This window comes from Panthera uncia, chromosome D1, assembly GCF_023721935.1.
Source record: "Panthera uncia isolate 11264 chromosome D1, Puncia_PCG_1.0, whole genome shotgun sequence".
NCBI classification, from domain to species: domain Eukaryota; kingdom Metazoa; phylum Chordata; class Mammalia; order Carnivora; family Felidae; genus Panthera; species Panthera uncia.
The window spans coordinates 100,200,365-100,222,420 of record NC_064808.1 but is presented as its reverse complement, the minus strand read 5'-3'; the positions used below and the strand labels follow the sequence as shown (position 1 = coordinate 100,222,420).

Genomic DNA, 22,056 nt, shown 5'->3' with positions numbered 1-22,056 from the left:
TACAGGAGTTTTATAAGGCTTCCCTAAAGCATGGGATTTAAGCAGAAATCTGAAGTGTGAGTAGGACTCGGGCACTGGAGAGAAGGTGAGGGAATATTCTCAATGGGGAGAACATAAGTAGAAAAGCTGGGAGTTAAGAAAGAACAAGGTGCTCCTAAGAAACTAAAGGCATAAACAGCTGCATGTGGCTGGAGAGATCACGGAGACAAGGCTCCCATGTGAGTCAAGAAAGGCCGGATCAGGGAAGACCTTGGAAGCCACAATATGGAATTCGCGTTTACCCCGAGAGCAGTGGGAATCCTTTGGAGGGCTGACTCAGGAACGTGATCAGATTTGCACCGTAGAGAAGTCGCTCTGGCCACAGCTTGGATGTGGACATGAGGACACGAGGGGACAGAAGAATGGATGCTGGGAGACCAATCAGGAGGGTGTCACGGCGCCAGGGAAGGGAGTCAGGTTGGGTGTAGAGCTGGAGCAGCAGGACTGGGCACAAGCAGATGGATTTGAGATGTATTTAGGATTTAGGATTTACTCGATGACCTTTAGAGTTTGATGGCTGTGAGACAGAGGGAGAATGAAGACTCAAGAGTGAGCCCTCAGTCAGTTGAGCATCCGACTCCTGATTTCTGCTCAGGCCACAATCTCACAATTCGTTGCATCAAGCCCTGCATCAGGCTGTGCGCTCCCATGGGATTCTCTGTCTCTCAGTCTCTGCCCCTCCCTCGTGCACTCACTGTCTGTCTGTCTCTCTCTCTCTCTCTGTCAAAATACATTAAAAAAAAATGGGGCCCGAAAGTTTTGGGTTGAATGCCCAGTGGGTGGTTCAGCCATCTGCTAAGATAGAGGGCATTTGGAGGAAGAAGAGCCTCAGGGGAATGAGGATGGGCAGCCCAAGATCGGTGAGACACGACAGCGAAGATGTTCAGAGGGCAGTTGGCTGTGCGAGTGTCAGCCTAGGAGAGAACAGAGCTGGGGACGTCAGTTTAGGGGGCACTTGGCATTAATGTTACTTATAACCGTGGGAGAGAACAGGAATACCTCGGGACAGGCTAGAGAAAAAGAGAAGAAGGCTCAGGCGGAGCCTTGAGGATGATCACAGTTTCCAAGGCAGGTAGGACAGGGAGAGCAGGAGCAAGCAAGGGAGACTGAACAGCGATGGCCAAACAGGTAGGAAGGCAACGACCATTCTGTTCTCTGCACTTGAGAGTCTGGTTTTTTTGTCTCTGTTTTTTCTTTGTTTGTACATTCGTTTTGTTTCTTAAATTCCACGTGAGTGAAATCATGTGGTGTTTGTCTGTCTCTTGACTGACTTATTTCATTTGGCATCACACTCTCCAGCTCCACCCGTGACATTGTAAACGGCAAGGTTTCATTCTTTTTTATGGCTGTGATATTCCATACCTGGCTGTTGTAAATAATGCTGTAATAAACACAGGACTGCATGTAGCTTTTCAAAGTAGCGTTTCTGTTTTCTTTAGGTAAGTAGCTAGTAGTGAAATTACTGGATCATATGGCAATTATTGCTATTAATTTTTTTAATGTTTATTTTCTAGAGAGAGAGAGAGAGAGAGAGCGCGAGCGCACACGTGCGAGCAGGGGAGGGGCAGAGAGAGAGACACACACAAAATCCCAAGCAGGCTCCTGTCAGCACAGAGCCTGATGCAGGGCTCGAACCCACAAACGGTGAAATATGACTTGAGTCAAAGTCGGAGGCTTAACTGACTGAGCCACCCAGGTGTCCCACTGCTGTTAATTTTTTGAAGAACCTCCAAACTGTTTTCCACCATGGCTACACGAGTTTGCTTTCCCATCAACAGTGCACAAGGGTTCCCTTGATGGGAGGCAGTTTTTTAAAGTCCATGAGAGGAAGACAGGATGACTTGGCTGGATGTGATAGTGTGATTTATTTTTTTATTTATTTTTTTAATGTTTATTCATTTTTTGAGAGAGACAGAGAGACAGAGAGACAGAGCATTAGTTGGGGAGGGGCAGAGAGAGAGGGAGACACAGAATATGAAGTAGGCTCCAGGCTCTGAGTTGTCAGCACAGAGCCCAATGCAAGGCTCACACTCATGAACTGCGAGATCATATCCGGAGCTAAAGTTGGCCTCTTAACCAACTGAGCCACCCAGGCGCCCTGATACTGTGACTTATAATAAGAAATACATGTTTGTTCATTGTCCCTGTGCTGGGCACAGAACTCCTAAAACCCTTGGCACTCCTAGGTGATAAGACAGACAAAGACATCCTCATATGCATGACAAACCCTTTTCAGTCACACCTGAGTTTATGTTAATGAGTGACTTTTGGAACCTAAGGATGGCAGCTGGTTGCCAGGGGAACCAACCTGGTACTAAAGTTTCAACCCTCTCAGAAGGGGAGAGGGGCTGGCGGCGGCCAATGATTTTTAATTGATCAGGCCTATGTAATGATGCCTCCATAAAAACTCAAAAGGACCTTTTGAGCTTCCAGGGAGCTTCCAGGTTGATGAACACATGGACGTGTTGGGAGAGGGGTGCGCTCAGAGAGTCTTCTACACCCCCTTCCCACACACCATGGCCTATGAATCTCTTCCGTCTGGCTCTTCTGAGTTACATCCTTTTATGACAGACTGGTAATCTAGTAAATAAAATGTTTCTCTAAGTTCTGTGAGCCACTCTAGCCAATTAATCAAACCAGAGGAAGAAGAGGTCGTGGGACCCTCTGATCTATAGATGTTCGGGCAGAAGCACAGGTGACCATCTGGGAGGTGGGGAGGGGGCAGTCTTATAGGACCGGACCCCTAAGCTGTGGGATCTGACACTATCCCAGGTAGGCAATGTTAGAATTAAACTGAATTGTAGGGACACCCAGCCGGTGTCAGAATTGCATGGTGGTGTGGGGAAAAGCACACGTTGGAATTGGGGTCAGAATCCTACTAGGCCAGCAGTAGGATTTCCAAGCATCATTGACAGGGCAGTTGAGTTAGGACCAGTTCTCCCTGGTGTCCATCGCTTTCTCTCTCAATACTCTGCATCCGTAAGAAAGGCCCAGAGAAGTGGGGAGTTGGATTTGGAGTTGGGAGTTTTGTCTGGCAGGTGTGGTGGAAGGGCAAGGGACGTCAGCATGTGGGCAGGATGGTGGCCTAGTGATGGACCACGGGCTCTAAGCTGAGTGGGTGGTAAAGTGAAGACCAGGAAGGATGGCTTTAAGGGTTGTTTTGTCATCTCAGTGCTTTCTAAATTTACCTGTTTGTCTCCCACACAAGATGGGAAACTTCAAAAGTTAACATCTTTTTTATTCATCATTATCGAGGGCATTCTGCATAATATCTGACTCATAATAAGCTCTCCATAAATTGTCACTGAATTAAATAAGGACCTTAAAACTGTAATTTGAAGGCCACGGTAAAATTCTCCTGCAGCTTCTTCCAGGCAAAACAAATCCTGATCTTAATTTTTTCTCAATGGTTCTAATGGCTCTAATTTTTGCTTTCCATTCAGAACCTTCTTTAAGAAATGGGAAGAGAGAGGCGCCTGGGTGTCTCAGGAGTTTAAGCATCTCACTTCGGCTCAGGTCATGATCTCGCAGCTTGTGAGTTCGAGCCCTGTGTTGGGCCCTGTGTTGGAGCTGACAGCTCCGAGCCTGGAGCCTGCTTCAGATTCTGTGTCTCCCTCTCTCTCTGCCCCTCCCCCTCTCATGCTCTGTCTCTCTCTCAAAAATAAATAAACATTAAAAAAAATTTTTTTAAGTGGGGTGCCTGTGTGGCTCATTCAGTTGGGAGTCCGACTTCAGCTCAGGTCATGATCTCACAGTCTCAGTTCAAGCCCCGCATCGGGCTTTGTGTTGACAGTTCAGAGCCTAGAGCCTGCTTCAGATTCTGTGTCCCCCTTTTTCTCTGCCCCTTCTCTCCTCATGCTCTGTCTCTCTCTGTCTCTGAAAAATAAATAAACCTTAAAATTAAAAAAAAAAATTTAAAAAAGAAATGGGAAGAGATAATCTAAGGAATGGGAAAAGCTATTTGCAAACCATGTATTTGATAAGGGGTTGATATCCAAAATATATAAAGAACTCAAACAACTCAATAGCAAAAACCAAAACATACCAGCTTACCCAATTAAAAAATGGGCAAAGGACCCAAATAGACGTTTCTCCAAAGAAATATTTGAAAAGCCAACAGGCACATGAATAGATGTTCAACATCACTAGTCACTAGGGACATGCAAATTAAAACCACACTGAGATACCACCACATGCCCTTCAGAGTCACCATTATCAAAAAGACAAGAGACAACAGATGCTGGCAAGGTTGTGGAGAAAAGGGAGCCCTTGCAGAGTTGGTAGGAATGTAAACTGGCATAGCCACTGTGGAAAACAGTATGGAGGTTCCTCAAAAAATTAAAACCAGAAATACCATATGATCCAGTAACTCCACTTTGGGGAATATATCTGAGGGAAATGAAAACACTAACTGGAAAAGGATATCTGCACCCCCATGTTCAAAGCAGCATCACTTACATGGAAACAGCCTAAGTGTCCATCGGTGAATGAGTGGATAATGAAGTTGTGCTATGTATAAACAAGGGAATGATATTCAGCCATAAAAAATGAGGAAATCCTACCATTCATGACAACATGGGTGGACCTTGAAGCATAGTGCTAAGTGAAATAAGTCAGAGAAGACAAGTACTCTGTGATCTCACTTATATGTGGGATCTAAAAAAAAAAAAAAAAAAAGAACAAGAAGAAAAGAAAAAACTCACAGAGGTCAGACTTGTGGCTAACCAGAGATTGAGGGTGGGGGAGGGGGAGTTGGAGGAAGGGGGTCAAAAGCACAAACGTCCAGATGTAAGATCAGTAGGTGTCAGGCGTGTGATGTACAACAAAATGACTATAGCTAACACCACTGTAGGATAGACGGGAAAGTTAGCAAGAGAGCAAATCCTAAGAGTTCTCATCACAAGGAGAGAATTTTTTCCTTTTTTTTTTTTTATCCCATCTATAAGAAAAGATGGATATTAATGGAACCAATTCTAATCATTTAACAATATAATAAATCCAGCCATCATGCAATACGCCTAAAACTTATACAGTGATGTATGTCCATTACTTCTCAATAAAACTGGAGGGAAAACAAAGAAATGGGGAGATGTTGGTCAAAGGGTACAAACTTCCAGTTATAAAATGAGTAGGTGCAGGGTTCTAATGTACAACATGGTAACTATAGTTAGTCACTGCATTTTATACTTGAGAGTCGCTAAGAGAGTTGATCTTAAATGTTCCCAGCGCACGTGAAAATTGTAATTGCATAAGGAGATGGCTGTGTTAACCTTATTGTGGGATCACTTCACAACGTGGATCAAATCATCACACTGTGAACCTTAAACTTACACAGTGTTGTACGTCAATAATATGCCAATAAAGCTGGAGAAACAAAAATTCTTCCCCATGACTGCTACCCCATCCTTCCTAGTGAATGGAGTCTTTTCTTTTGAAGACCTCATTTGAATGATTCACATCTGATTTCTCCTGCAGCCAGTTTAATTCAGGAGATGAATTCTGATGACCCGGTTGTACAACAGAGAGCTGTCCTAGAGACAGAAAAGAGACTGCTGTTTACAGAGGAAGTCCAAGAGGAGGATGGATGCCGGACCACGCTGAACAAGACCATGATCAGTCCTCCACAAGCTTCTCCTGAGGTTTCTTTTTCTATTTTGGAGTTAGATAAGCAGATACAGAGAAGAGGTCTGCACTGAAGCAGAAAAGTGGTAGTTTAATCTCAAACTGCCTAGTGAGGCTAAAGTGGTCTTTTGCTTTTTAGATTCACTAGATTTATTTTCCACAAGGAAATACAAACTCTGATTTTTTTTTCTTTGTCGTTCTGAGTTATCTTTAAAATAATAGGTTTATTTTAATGAAAATTTGGTCTCTCTACCTCCTGAGCTTGAGACCATATCTAAGCTGTACTGTTAAGGTAATATATCCTGTCTCATATTTCCAACTCACACAGCCACAGCCGGGGTCCCTTGACCTGCTCACCCTGTAACAACCATATGCATAATCAGAACTGATTTAAAGCAAGCCTTCAGAATTCGGGGCCCTTCAGTATTGGCGGTTAAAGGAAATAACCCTACCACCCCACTTGTGACGGATCTGCATTCTTGGTGTATATTCACATAAATCAGAGAGTAGTTTTTGAAATTTGTTTCTTTGTTTTTATGATAACCCGTGCCTGCAGAATACAGATGAAATAAACTCAGGTAAGGACAGCATCTCTCTTCCTATTTGTTTAGGATCAGTGTTTATCAACTGTAGCTTCCAGACCCTTAAATTATAGCCTCTGGGCTTACAAACAACCCATGAACAAAAACCTACTGATCAGCCACTTCTCTTACTAGTGGTCAGAGGAAACAGTGCTCACAGGTTTTTCTGTAATTTCTCCTGGACAGTCTTTTATAAACTGAATTCAGTTATTCTGTATCAGCCAATTTTTTGTTAGCTGCTGAAGGGATCCAGGTAGCTTCTCTGTTGCTCAGCTCAGAAACTCATTATGCTAAATGGAACGAAAAGTCTACCTTTAAAGAAAAACTCTTTTCAAAGGCATAATTCAAATTTGAAGCACAGACATAGCCATCATGTATAATAATATACCACACAGATTACCATTTAATGTCAAATTAAGAAAATGTCATTTTAGTTGCCTCAGAATCTGTGTGTGCGCTCGTGTGCGTGCGTGCACAGGAGTGTGTGCCTACATATATATGCATGAGGTGTGTGTCTCTAAAGCTTTTAAAGAAGCTTTCTTCTGAATTTGAGCTAAAGAACTGATTATGATATCTGGATTTTTCTCTCTAATATTTGAAATTACTCTGCTGTCAGAAGCCTTCTTGGCATCCGTGGAGTTGGATGCAAAGGAACGTGCCAGGAGAAGAAGGGAGAACAAAGTCTTAGCAGATGGTAACTGTCTGTCTTCACTTCCCAAGAGCTGGGATGATTTGTGCCCGAAAGATCATGAGTCTGTCTGCTGATACTTGAGTTCAGCGAGATTCCCGGCTGGGGGTTCATAATGGTCTCGAGGCAGTGGAGCCTGGCCAGGCAGAAGCCAGCGCTGTCTGCTCCCTGTGCCTGCTGCAGCAGACAGGGAAGAGGGCAGAGCCCTCCATCAGGCTCCACAGCCAGACCTCTTTCTAAAGCACAGGGACGGACCTGGCAGACCAGCGCTCAGCAGTCAGTAGGGAGGGTGGAAGTGACGTGCGCAGGCTGGCCTGAGGCACAGAGGGAGAGTGAAAAAGAAGGATCAGACAGTAAAATGTAGATGTGAGAAGGGAGAGGAGAAATGGAGAGAGAGACGGGGTTGTGTGTGTGTTGGAGGGACACACGCATTTGGCCCTTTTGTGTCTCCCAGCGGCATGTGCTGTGCTCCACGTCTGCTGGAAAATGACTTATTTGGCCCTCTTTGTGAGACACTGAATGTCAGACTTGGCCTTTGTGGCAAACTTGGAGAGGTTCTGAGTTTTGAGGCAGAAACATTTTTTTTCTTAAACACTTTTTTTTTAAGTTTATCTTGAGAGAGCGAGCGAGAGCAGGGGAGGGGCAGAGAAAGAGAGAGGGGGAGAGAGCAGCTGGCTCTCTGCTGCCAGCGTAGATCCTGACGCAGGGCTCGAACTCACAAACCATGAGATTATGACATGAGCTGGAATTGAGTCGGACGTTTAACCGACTGAGCCATCCACATGCCCCAGAAACATTTATTTTTCGGAGAAGCTACTGAGGAGACTTGGGGATAGGTTTGGAGGGGGAAAAAAATCCTTAAAGAGGCCGATCCCAAAACATCTGTAGAGAAACAGGCAGCAGATGTCCTCTGGGTTGATGGAAGCTATGACCTTCAAAGCTGGGTTCCAAAGCCAGGGGAATAAAGTCTGAGAGAATTATCCCGTGTGTGGGGAGAGCTCACCTGTATGACTTTTATTCTCCAGCCCTAAAACAGAAGGGGAACGAAGCGTTTGCCAGAGGTGACTATGAAGCGGCCATCCTGTGCTACAGTGAGGGTTTGCAGAAGCTGAGGGATATGAAGGTGCTGTATACCAACCGAGCCCAGGTCAGTGAGCCAGCAGTGTGTCAGTGGTGCCTTCTCAGGGGACGGTGGCCACCGAGTTTGTGAAACCGAACATGAGACCAGATGTCACCAGCGGTGCACTGTCAGCGCTCACCAGCTGGCTCTGGTTGGGGTGTGGGGGCAACCGCTTTGCATGGAGCATTTGCCACCTTCCACGGTGTCTGTGCTCTCACCGCGGTCCACCTTCCAGCTGCCGTCTTGAAGGGGTGGAAGGGTGACTTGGGAAGAGCTACACCCAGCTTTACACACATCACCGATGGTAAAACGGGTGAATGAAACGGCCTATGAGCATTGGATTCTGGCGTCACTGGGTTTGTCCAACCCCCTCTGGCTGGTAGCCTGAACTCCTCAGGCTCCCTTCCTTACTTCATCAGCTCCCGTTTGATTAAGATTATTCTATGACTGGGATCAACTGGATAGCTAGCTGATGGGCCTAGACCCAGTTTTGCAAAAATTTTGAGTTTCTGAACTCCCTAAAACCTCAGTTTTGTATCATATGAGCTCAGTTTTGTGGTACACCAGGTAAAAGGCATCACCCAGACGTTTACTACCTACTACCGAGTAAAGGGACAAGGTTGATAGGTCTCAAACAGAAATGTCCCCTGTGGCCTATCTTTGAAAGGCACTTGAGCTTGTGTGAGGCAGAGCTCTGTGTTAGGCCTGAAAAGGTGGCGGACTTGTGGGCACGATGACCCACTGGTCAGGAGATGTCAGCAGGACCGGTGTGAGGTGCACTAGCCACCGTGTCATTGACAAGAGGAACAGGACGCGGCAGAGCCCTCATCAGCTCCAATTTCTGTAACTCAGGATCAGGAGTGTCCTGCTGTGGTAGGTTGAGAGGAACAGTGAAAGCAAGAAACAGGACGTTTGGAGGCCAAAAAGTCTGGGAAGTGATGGTGATTTCCTGAGAAATAAATCCAAGCACCCAGGCACACCGTCCCCTCAGTAGCTCAGCGGTTTGAGGGTTGAGGTGTAACTTACCTAGCCCCATCTGGGAAAAAAATTGATATAAGGGAGTGAACTGGTAAAGAGAATGGCCAGAGACTGATTTACCGGTGTGCATTCTACCACCCTAACAAGATTATAAACTTTTCCATCAACCTCCCCGCCCCCACCCAGTGCTTTTCTTATAATAGATGTTTAATAAACCCTTGCTAAGTTACATAACACTGGAAGCACAATAAGTCTATTTAACGGAATTACGTTTCTGTTGACGCTTTGGAAGAAGGATTCAAATGCAAGCAATTAATTTAATAATTACAATTCCTTTTTACTTATCACCAGATTTGGTCTCCAAAACATTTACCTACTGATGCTTTTGCAGTCTTGTTACTTTGAAGTTATTTGAAAGCAGTAAAATTGAATTGCTTTTAAAATGTTATGTAATTCAGACTTTAATTCAGATGGTCTGTACCCCAATCCACCTAAATTAGTTACGTTTTTACTGTACTCAAGTCTAAGCAGCACATTGATTAGTTCTGAAGAATCACATTAAGAATGAATGTGGATAAAAATAAATAAATGTAATGAAAAGCTTTGGGGAAGTAATTCCTCCCATCTTTCCCAAAGAGAAAACTTATTCAGAGATGAAGAAATGCAGAGTGCGCTGCTTGGTTTTAACAATCACCGAATCACTGAATCTCGGTTGGGGGTGGGGGGGGAGGAACAAAGGTGGTGGAATAGCACGGAAGGTTTCTTGTGTATCACCTCCATGAAATACAGCCAGACCAACACTAAACCACCTGCACACCTAGAAAACTGATCTGAGGATTAACACGACAGTCTGCACAACCTGAACCACAGGGTTCAGCAGGTATGCAGCGCAAAGAGGTGAGCTGGGGGAGACAGAAGCCACGGAGGGCAGGGAGCTGTTTTTGTGTGTGGAGAGAGGACGGAGACAGGGGAGAGAGTGTAGGAAAAGCACCCTCCCCAAAAGCAGCTGGAGAGAAAGTGGAAAAGTGGAAACAGCCGCAGGGATTGAACTAAAAAGGGAGAAAGGAGAAAGGAGAGGGTTTAAATTCCGTTAAGACTCTATAAACAAGGAACGCAGTTTCAAGTCTGAAACTCTGCAGCTCCATACCTGGTGGTGCTCTGGTGGAAAGGGCGAATCCACAGGCGCAGAGTGGAGTCCGGGGGTCTTTGGGACACATGGGCAGAGGCGGTTCCCCTGCTGGAAGGACTCCCCACAGACAGAGGTCCCAGTGGGCCTGGGAGAACCACCACATTCGCTGGTGCTGGAACGAGGTCATTAAGGGTGAAGCCTGGTGCCAGGTGTGTGTTGTGGTTTTCCGTAATCCCGGAAACGCTGCTGCTACACGATCTCGGGAACTTTTTCTGGGGGGGGGGCTGGCACCCGGCAGCAGTCTCTGAGCACTGGCAGCAGCATGGTCCTGCAAATGTTTCTGGGTGTGGCCGGCACCTGGCCATTGCTCTGTGAGACCCTTCAGCAGAGGGGCAGAACGGGTCAAAGCCGCAGTCCTTCAGAGGTGAGAGGTCAGGAAAAACAGCTGCCTTTGAGACAAGACTCAGGAGGGAGGTGCCACCTGGCAACCTGACGGTCACGGACAGTGTAAAAGCAGGGAGTGAAAGGAAGCCGGAAACAAAGGACGGGTGGGCAATTGCTGACCGGGCAGAGTTCCCATTCTAGGGACTGGGTGGTTGGGTGACTCCATTTTCATCGGTCCCGCGCATGCACGTACACACTTACAAGCTCCATAACAATCCACCCCAGTAAGCTAAGCAGCGCCATCTAGTGGAGAACGGAGCGATTACACTAAACCCTGCCCAGCTGGGCCAACCTCGCTCTTTGGGAACCCAAGTCTCTCCACCTGCTTAGTTTATGGAGTATAAAACACTTCATACTTTGACTTCTAGGGGAAAGCGAAGTAATTTCATTCGTACTTCAGTCTGTTCCCTGGTCCATCTATTCAGTTTTCTTTTTTTTTTTCTCTTTTTCATTTCTTTTCTTTTTCTTGAATACAGAAAGATAAAATATTTATTTTTAGTTTCAATTTTTATTAAATATATTTTTCTTAATTTTTTTCAACTGTGTTTTTTACTGTTGTGTAAATTTTTTCAAATTCTGTTTAACTTCCATCATTTCATTGTGTTCTATTTCAATGTATTCATTTTTTTCAAATTTTCAAACTATTTCCTTTTTTTTTCCTTCTTTTTTGCTCTAATCTGTCAAGCCCCTTTCAACACCCAGACCAAAACACTCCTCGGATATAGCATCATTTATATGATATGTGTGTGTGTGTATTGTTTTTAATTTTTTACTTTTAATATTTTTTTAATTTTAATTTTTTTACCTCATTAATTCCCTTTATCCCTTCAAAATGACAAAATGAAGAAATTCACCCCAAAAGAAAGAGCAGGAAGAAACAACAGCCAGGGACTTAACCAACACAGATAACAAGCAAGATGTCCAACCAGAATTTAGAATCATGATAATAAGAATACTACCCTGAGTCAAAAATAGATTAGAATCCCTTTCTGCAAGGATAAAAGAAGTAACACCTAGTCAGGATGAAATAAAAAAAGCTATAACTGAGCTGCAATCCCAAATGGATTCCACAGCAGCAAGGATGAATAAGGCAGAGCAGAGACAAAGCAATATAGAGGACAAACTTATGGAGAATAATGAAGCAGAAAAAAAGAGGGAGACTAAGGCAAAAGAGCACAATTTAAGAATTAGAGAAATCATTGATTTATTAAAAAGGAACAACATCAGAATCATAGAGGTCCCAGAAGATGAAGAGAGAGAAAAAAGAGTAGAAGGGTTATGTGAGCAAATCATAGCAGAAAACTTTCCTAACCTGGGGAAAGACACAGACATCAAAATCCAGGAAGCACAGAGGACTCCCATAAGATTCAACAAACACTGACCATCAACAAGGCATATCGTAGTCAAATTACCAAAATACTCAGGCAAGGAAAGAATCATGAAAGCAGCAAGGGAAGAAGAGTCCTTAAGCTACAAGGGAAGACAGATCAGGTTGACAGCAGACCTATGCACAGAAACTTGGCAGGCCAGAAAGGAGTGGCAGGATATATTCAATGTGCTGAATTAGAAAAATGCAGCATGAATTCGTTATCCAGCAAGGCTGTGATTCAAAATAGAAGGAGAGATTAAAAGTTTCCCAGACAAACAAAAATTAAAGGAGTTCGTGACCACTAAACCAGCCCTGCAAGAAATTTTAAGGGGGACTCTCTGAGGGGAGAAAAGATGAATAAATATCAAAAGCAAGAAACACTCGAAAGGACCAGAGAACACCACCAGAAACTCCAACTCTACAAGCAACATAATGGCAATAAACTCATATCTTTCAGTCCTCATTCTAAACGTCAGTGCACTAAATGTTCCAATCAAAAGATATAAGGTAACAGAATGGATAAGAAAACAAGATCCATCTAATATACTGTTTACAAGAGACCCACTTTAGACATAAAGACACCTTCACATAATAGTAAGGGGATGGAAAACCATCTATCATGCTAATGGTTGACAAAAGAAAGCCGGAGTAGCCATACTTAAATCTGACAATCTAAACTTTAAAGACTCGTTACACTCTTTAACAAGAGATGAAAAAGGGCATTATATCATAATTAAGGGGTCTATCCTCCAAGAAGACTTAACAATTGTAAACATTTATGCTCCAAATGTGAAAGAACCCAAATATAAAAATCAATTAATCACAAACATAAACTCATTGATAATAATACCATAAGATTAGGGGACTTCAACACCCCACTTACAACAATGCACAGATCATCTAATTGGAAAATCAACAAGGAAACAATGGCTTTGAATGACACACTGGACCAGATGGACTTAACACATGTATTCAGAACCTTTCATCCTAAAGCAACAGAATATACATTCTTCTCCAGTGCACATGGAATGGTCTCCAGAATAGACCACATACTGGGACACAAATCAGCCCTCAACAAGTACTAAAAGATCGACATCATACTGTGCATATTTTCAGACCACAATGCTATGAAACTCGAATCAACCACAAGAAAAAATTGGAAAGGTAACAAATACTTGGAGACTAAAGAGCATCCTACTAAAGAATGAATGGGCTAACCAAGAAATTAAAGAGGAAATTTAAGAGTACATGGAAGGCAATGAAAATGATAACACCACAGCCCAAAACCTGTGGGATGAAGCAAAGGCACTTATAAGAGAAAAGTATATAGCATTCCCGGCATTCCTAAAGAAGGAAGAAAGGTCTCACATACACAACCTTACCTTATACCTTAAAGAGCTGGAAAAAGAACAGCAACTAAAACACAAAACCACCAGAAGCCAGGAAATAATAAAGATCAGGGCAGAAATTAATGCTATCGAAAACAACAACAACAACAACAAAAAAAAAAAAAAAAAAAAAAAACAGTAGAACAGATCAATGAAACCAGAAGCTGTTTCTTTGAAAGAATTAACAAAATTGATAAACCACTAGCCAGTTTGACCAAAAAGAAAAAGGAAAGGAGCCAAATAAAATCAAAAATGAAAGAGGAGAGATCACAACCAACAGAGCAGAAATAAAAACAATAAGAGAATATTTTGAGCAATTATATGTCAATAAAATGAGCAATCTGGAAGAAAGGGACGAATTCCTAGAAACATATACACTACCAAAACTGAAACAGGAAGAAATAGAAACTTTGAACAGATCCATAACCAGTAAAGAAATTGAATTAGTAATAAAAAAAAAATCTCCCCAAAAACAAGAGTCCAGGGCCAGATGGCTTTCCAGGGGAATTCAACTAAACACTTAAGGAAGAGTTAACATCTATTCTCTTGAAGCTGTTCCCAAAAAAATAGAAATGGAAAGAAAACTTCCAAACTCTGAATGAAGCCAGCATTACCTTGATTCCAAAACTAAAGACCCCACTAAACAGGAGAACTATAGACTACTTTCCCTGATGAACATAGATGCAAAAATCCTCAACAAGATATTAGCCAACTGAATCCAACAGTACATTAAAAAAATTATTCACCACGACCAAGTGAGATTTATACCTGGGATGCAGGGCTGGTTCAATACCACAAAACAATCAATGTGATTCATCACATCAATAAAAGAAAGGACAAGAACCACATGATTCTCTCAATAGATGCAGAGAATGCATTTGACAAAATACAACATCCTGTCTTGATAAAAACCCACAAGAAAGTAGGGATAGAAGGATCATACCTCAAGATCATAAAAGCTGTATATGAAAGACCCAACACTAATATCATCCTCAATGGGGAAAAACTGAGAGCTTTCCCCCTAAGGTCAGGAACAAGATAGGGATGTCCACTCTCACCAGTGTTATTTAACATAGTATTGGAAGTCTTAGCCTCAGCAATCAGACAACACAAAGAAATAAAAGACATCCAAATCAGCCAGGAGGAGGTCAAATTTTCACTCTTTGCAGATGACATGATACGCTATATGGAAAACTGAAAATATTCCACCAAAAAACTGCTAGAACTGATCCATGAATTCAGCAAAGTGGCAGGATATAAAATCAATGCACAGAAATCGGTTGCATTCCTATACACCAACAATGAAACAACAGAAAGAGAAATCAAGGAATTGATCCCACTTACAATTGCACCAAAACCCATAAAATACCTAGGAATAAATCTAACCAAAGAGGTGAAAAATCTACACACTGAAAACTATGAAAAGCTTATGAAAGAAATTGAGGAAGACAAAAAAAATGGAAAAATATTCCAAGTTCCTGGATAGGAAGAACAAATATTGTTAAAATGTCAATACTATCCAAAGCAATCTACATATTCAATGCAAACCCTATCAAAATAACACCAGCATTCTTCATAGAGCTAGAACAAACAATCCTAAATTTTGTATGGAATCAGAAAAGACCTCAAATAGCCAAAGCAATCTTGAAAAAGAAAACCAAAGCAGGAGGCCTCACAATCCCAGACTTCAAGCTATATTACAAAGCTGTAATCATCAAGATAGTATGGTACTGGCACAAAAACAGACACTCAGATCAATAGAACAGAATAGAGAACCAGAAATGGACCCATAAACGTATGGCCAACTAATCTTGGACAAAGCAGGAAAGAATATCCAATGGAATAAAGATAGTCCCTTCAGCACGTGGTGCTGGGAAAATGGGACAGCGACATGCAGAAAAATGAACATGGACCACTTTCTTACACCATACACAAAAATAAACTCAAAATGGATGAAAGACCTAAATGTAAGACAGGAAGCCATCAAAATCCTAGAGGAGAAAGCAGGCAACAACCTCTTTGACCTTGGCCACAGCAACTTCTTACTCAACATGTTTCCAGAGGCAAGGGAAACAAAAGCAAAAATGAAATATTGGGGTCTCATCAAAATAAAAAGCTTCTGTACAGTGAAGGAAACAATCAGCAAAACTAAAAGGCAACTGATGGAATAGGAGAAGATATTTGCAAACAACATATCAGATAAAGGGTTGGTATCCAAAATCTATAAAGAACTTATAAAACTCTTTTTAAATTTTTTTTTTCAACGTTTTTTTTTATTTTTTTTTGGGACAGAGAGAGACAGAGCATGAACGGGGGAGGAGCAGAGAGAGAGGGAGACACAGAATCGGAAACAGGCTCCAGGCTCCGAGCCATCAGCCCAGAGCCCGACGCGGGGCTCGAACTCACGGACCGCGAGATCGTGACCTGGCTGAAGTCGGACGCTTAACCGACTGCGCCACCCAGGCGCCCCTATAAAACTCAACACCAAAAAAAACAGATAATCCAGTGAAGAAATGGGCAAAAGACATGAATAGACACTTCTCCAAGGAAGCCATCCAGATGGCCAAGTGACACATGAAAACATGCTCAACATCACTCATCATCGGGGAAATATAAATCAAAACCACAAGGAGATACCCCCTCACACCTGTCAGAATGGCTAACATTAACAATTCAGGCAACAACAGATGTTGGCCAGGATGCAGAGAAAGAGGATTTCTTTGGCACTGCTGGTGGGAATGCAAACTGGTGCAGCCACTCTCGAAAACAGTATGGAGGTTTCTCAAAAAATTGAAAATAGAACTACCCTATGACCCAGCAATTGCACTACTAGATATTTATCCAAGGGATACAGGTATGCTGTTTTGAAGGGGCACATGCACCCCAATGTTTATAGCAGCACTATCAACAATAGACAAAGTATGGAAAGAGCCCAAATGTCCATCAATGGATGAATGGATAAAAAAGATGTTATATATATATATACATACACACACACACACACACACACACACACACAGTGGAGTATTACTCAGCAATCAAAAAGAATGAAATCTTGCCATTTGCAACTACATGGATGGAACCAGAGGGTATTATGCTAAGCAAAATTGGCCAAAGACAAATATCATATGACTTCACTCATATGAGGACTTTTAGACACAGAACAGGTGAACCTAAAGGAAGGGAAGCAAAAATAATATAAAAACAGGGAGGGGGCCAAAACATAAGAGACTCTTAACTATGGAGAACAAACAGAGGGTTACTGGAGGGGCTGTGGGTGGGGGTTGGGCTAAATTGGTAAGGGACATTAAGGAATCTACTCCTGAAATCATTGTTGCACCATGTGCTAACTAACTTGGATGTAAATTAAAAAGTAAAATAAGAACTGTGAAAAAAAAAAGAATCACCAAATCACCATTGGCTATTTTTAAAATGCCTCCCGTTTGCATGCAGTGTTAGAAACACTTAATAAGACCCTGTGAATTGAGTGTTGATGTTTGCTAGAGAGAAAACATACCCTTTCATTGCTCTGTGTTTCTCCTGGAGCTAATGTTATGATCAATAGGTTGCTGGCATAATTTAGATCAATCAGGAGTTTAATTGCCATTTGGGAAAGTAGTTCTTTTTAAGAAGTGGAAAAGCAAAAGAGAAGAGGGAATTTATAGGGTGTTGAATCCAAGCCTTAAAAAAAAAAAAAAGAAGGAAAAGGAAAAGTCTGTGTAGAGAAATTGTTGAAGCCGGTGTATGCATTTTCAGAGTCTGTATGTCTCCTGACTAACAATGTCACGGATTTGTGACTACCTTTGTCTAAAAGGATGCTAGTTTCCTCCTCACATCATCTGACTTTCAAATGAAACCCCAAACCCTGGGGGAAAGAATGGTGCTCTGTGGAACAGACAGTTCAAAGAGTCATCATCTTCAATTAGTCCAGAGCCTGAGTTAATGAAAGCACTGCTCAGCAGCTTCCTTTCTATGGGAGCAAATCGCTGCACTGCTGAACTTCATTAGCCAGCTCTTGCCTGCTCCCTCCTTGCTTGGGATGAGTTATAACACTGGCCCCATAATTGGCTTGACCATGTAAATATCTGCTCAGAGTTATCAATAACAATGTCACGGTGCCCAGTACAGTTTTGATCAGGGGCAGAAGTATACATGTATGGGCTCTAGCTTGGGTGACTTATGGGACCCTGGGGAACCCCTTATTCTCCAAGTGCCTGGTTTTCCTTTTTCACACCAGAGTGATCATTGCTGCTTCCTGGGAGCTTTCCAAGAGAAGAGTGCTTAAAGTCTGTTTAGTTCAACTTAATAAGAATTTATTGAGTACCTATTGTGTCCAGAATTAATTCAGAAGGTATGGTAGCCATCACACTTGCTGTTGAGCAGCGCTTTGTTAGTTTATATGTCACTGGTTCTCTGAAACTATAAATGAACTGAATTCAGTTTCGATTGAGTGGATCCCAGGATTCTGAGTCAATTCTTGATTTTCAAGATTGTCCCCAATTCTGAGTCTGGGGTGGGGGGAGGGGGTAGGAGGGAATCCCAGAAAAGGCTCCCAGGGCATTTGGCACTGGTGGATTGTAGTGATGGTCTGACTCTTAAATGTCAGCCCATTTTCTAGATCCCTTCCTTCTTGCTGTGCTTATGAGGAAAGAAGGAGAAATTTTTCTTCGTCTTTTTTGTAGTACCAGCTTTATTGAGATATAATTGGCGTAACATGCAATTCACCCATTTAAAGTACACGAATCAGTGGTTTTTAGTGTATTCACAGAGTTGTGCAACCACCACTGTAAGCAATCTTACAACATTGTCATGATCGCAAAAAGAAACCCCATACCCTTTAAGTAGCCCTCCATGCTCCTGTGCACCCCTACCCCTGCCTCAGTGCTCCCATGCACCCAGCCCCAGCACTCCCGTGCACCCTTACCCCCCGCCCCAGTGTTCCCCTGCACCCCCACCGCTCCCATGCACCCCTGCCCCCAGCCCCAGTGCTCCCATGCACCCCTACCCCCACCTCAGTGCTCCCCTGCACCCTCACTGCTCCCATGCACCCCTGCCCCCAGCCCCAGCCCTCCCGTGCACCTCTACCCACAGCCCTAGGCAACCACGAGTCGACTTTCTGTCTCCATACATCTGCCTCCTCTGTACATTTCATTCTAATAGAGTCATGCATATTTTTTCCTTTTGTGTCTGGCTTCTCTCCTATAACATGTTTTCAAAGCTCATCCATGTTGTAATATGTACTGATGCTTCATTCCTTTTTATTGCCAAATAATATTCCACTGTATGGATGGACCACGTTTTAGTTATCCATTCATCAGTTGATGGACATTTGAGTTGTTTCTGCTTTTTGGGTATTATCAACAATGCTGCTGTGAACATCTGTGCACAAGTTTTTATGTGCCTGTGTTTACAGTCCCTTTGGGTATACATACACCCAGGAGTGGCTGGATCATATGGTAATTCTGTGTTTAACCCTTTGAAGAACTAACTGCCAGACTGTCTACCAAAGTGGCTACCCCACTTTACATTCCCACCAGCAGTGTGTGAGGGTTCTGATTTTTCTGCATTCTCACCAACACTTATTATTACCTCTTTGATTCGCTCTACCATTTGGTTTCCTTCTGGAGCATCCACAGTAGGGTAGACTCTAGAAGTCAGCTCTTACTTCATAGATGTGTTTAGTGTGCTACGTACTTTCTTTTGCCTTTCCAGATCCTCTTCCTCCCTGCCTTCTGTACCCTGGGGGGACTGACCTCTGTGGACTGGCCCCCTGACTTCCCAGCTTTCTAGCTTGCATGGGTTCAGCCAGTGAGATCAGAAGGAAGGAGGAAATGAGAGTGGGGTATTTATTCTCCCACCTGTAGCCCTACTAAAGGCCTCAGCTCCCACCAGGCAGTGCCGTCCACAAAGCTGTCCTCTCCCATCTGTCCATGGCTCGTCCTTCTGCCCCCTCACCCTAGCAGCGGTAACGGCTGTCCATTGTTGCTAGACTTGGGGTTCTGTAACGTTCCTGTTGGTTTCCCTGAGCCTTGCCCTCAGCTTGTAAGTAGTCCTTCTGTTAAAGTCACCTCGTGTGTGTGCCCTCCGTTTTCTGCTGGAGCCCTGGCTGACATGGGGAGGGGCTGGTTCCCTGTCATCACCCTTCTGTTGTTGGACTGCTCTTTCTGTGTCAACTGAAGACCGCTTGCTGAAGAATTATGTATCAACAGCAGCTGTTTGTGTCATTACAGGCTTATATAAAACTCGGGGACTTCCAGAAAGCAGTAGTGGATTGTGAGTGGGCTCTGAAGGTAAGAAGATGGGTCCTTTTCCACATGATGGAGCCTGGCCTGCCAGGCAGGGCATCTCGGTCCTGAAGGGAATGGAGGGGAGCGGCCAGAGTTTCATGGCGGGCCATGAGCTCTGCAGTCAGAGCCTCAATTTCCTCATCTATAAAATGGAATAAACAGAATTGTTGTAAGGGTCACGGTAATGCATATGGAGCACCCAGCTCGTAGTAAGTACTCCAGAGAGGCTGCTGTTAATGCTGGTTTTTCAAGGTTTATTTTGCAAGGGCTCATTCTTTTCTGCTGTATTAGCAGCAGCTCTGCTTCATGTGGCAGTGGTAACGCCTCTTTCTGTTTCTAGAACCAACCATGGGAACTCGTTTGTGCAGTGTTGTTCTTCCTCATCAGTCTGTGCTTTTCCTCTAGCTCCAGTAATTTGGCATATTTGCAGAGGAATGATCAGCACGTAGAATTCCTGCTGTTCAGCCTGGATACTAGTCAGGGCTCAGGCAGATCACATACTTCTGTGCAGGATACTTCCTCCCAAATCTGCCAAAATAGCTCATTTAAGGTGAGGAGAGAGAAGGACTGTCGGTGGAAATAGTACAAGAGTTTTTAAAAGAGAAATGTCATGATCACTTCTTAGGGACATTATTTCAGATGACTAAATATTTAAATAAGTCTTAATCCCGTTCAGCTGAGTCGCTGTGTTGTAGGGGCTTTAACTGAAGAACCAAAACGAGCATTTCTCTCTTCACGGAGGGGCTGCTGACAGAGGAACATGAGCACCACCCCCCCCCCCACCACCACAGGGTCTAGAGGCAGAGAGCAGGACTTTTCTTGTTAGATACATGTTTTATCATAAAAATCTTGCAAATTTGGTGTGGCATTCCATGAAATTTATCTCTTTGTCTTAATATCCCCATAGTATCTTCGGTAACTTACAATCACGTAAAACTGAAGTGCCAGGAGAACATGCCAGGTTTATCTTCTGGCCCAGATTCCTCCAGTTCAGCCCACTGAACCCCAGGGCAGTGAGCGTGGCCCAAAGCTAGAGCATGTTTTGACAGCAGCATATTGGCCACACCTCCTTCCTTATGTTTTATTGACAAGGTAAGCAAGGGAAACTGGGGAGAGTTAGAAACTCACCTTGACGAATGATGGTTTATAAAGTACAAGGGCTCCTCCGGAACTGACAGGTGGGTGCATGATTCCCCTTTCCCTTAGAAGATCCGGCGTATTGGCAAATCCTGTCCCATTGCACCGTTATGGTCTTGAGGTTACAAGAGCTGCCCAGAGCTGATGACCTCAGGTTCTTCACAGCTTAGGACCAGCCTAGGTCCCCAACCTGTCTTGTCACTTTATGTGACCATAATTTCTTTTCTGCCCCCATTCCATAAGAGAAGAGAGAGGCAAGGATGTTTTCCTCAATTATTCCAATAATCACAGCAAAAGCCCCCGTTTATTGCTTCTCGGCCTTTTGGCTAAGATCAAGTGTTAAAGCCCCCGTTTGCGGCGTGCTGGCCATGAGCCTCACAACCTTCTCTTCTCTTCTGTTCAATACCACCGTCATCCTTATTTTTCTGGCAAGGAAACCAAGCCTTGAAGGTGAATGAAGTAACCTGTGCCGAACTGCATAGCTAATGTTAGTCTCGCTGTAAGCCAGTGTCTGAATCCTGTACTTTGTACAGCTTCTCTACTGGACCTGAGAAACCCTACAGTCCCTGGGGGTGGATCTTGCTCCCTTCCATGGGAGAAGCAAGATCTCCCAGTGGGGCTCCCAGGAGTATCTGTTCTGATCTGAAAAGGACCAAAGAGGTAGTGACACCATCAGCATGCTGATTCAGGGTAACATGCTGGCCGGTTCCCAAATGTTAAATGAAGCACAGTGTAATTAATGGTGAAACCAAGGCAAAGCGGGCCCAGCAAAGCTGACATTAAAAAACTCTGACATTCAGCAGCCAGTCTTGTGAAATGCCCAGCGAGGCTCCCAGTTGAAGAGGCTGTGTAAACACTTGGAGGGCTGGGGGGAAATGTATGAGGAGCTCTAAAAACTAACAGTGTCAGTTCTGTGTCAAAGTGGTGAATTAAAAGTTTCTCTCTTTAAAAGTAGTATATCAATAACGCATGTCATTGCCATCCCATTATTAATGGTGTTAGTAACTTTCATGCTCATTTAAGATTGTTGACACTTTTGAATTGGTAGAGACAAGCTCACATGAGGATATTTCAAGACTCCTGTTCCTCATCAGGGAAGATGAGGCAGTGAAGCTGGTTCCAGTCAGAGTCATTTCTTTCTTGGTGGAATACTTTCTGCATGATAAAATCCATCATCCTCTGAAAACTGGACTCCTTTTTTTAAAAATCTTTTTTAATGTTTATTTTTGACAGAGAGAGGGAGTGTGTGAACAGGAGAGGGGCAGAGAGAGAGG

General features: G+C 43.5%; 1 protein-coding gene across 3 annotated transcripts in view; it reads left to right on the top strand.

The window, feature by feature from the left end:
- The window catches only part of TTC12 (tetratricopeptide repeat domain 12), a 53,637-nt gene that overhangs the window by 4,967 nt on the left and 26,614 nt on the right, over nucleotides 1–22,056 (top strand). For all 3 annotated transcript variants that reach the window (XM_049613071.1, XM_049613053.1, XM_049613063.1), the window contains exons 3-7: nucleotides 5,515–5,678; nucleotides 6,218–6,239; nucleotides 6,859–6,936; nucleotides 7,956–8,077; nucleotides 19,589–19,648. In XM_049613071.1, coding sequence (XP_049469028.1) covers nucleotides 5,515–5,678; nucleotides 6,218–6,239; nucleotides 6,859–6,936; nucleotides 7,956–8,077; nucleotides 19,589–19,648 — 446 coding nt within the window. The remainder of the gene's footprint in view (nucleotides 1–5,514; nucleotides 5,679–6,217; nucleotides 6,240–6,858; nucleotides 6,937–7,955; nucleotides 8,078–19,588; nucleotides 19,649–22,056) is intronic.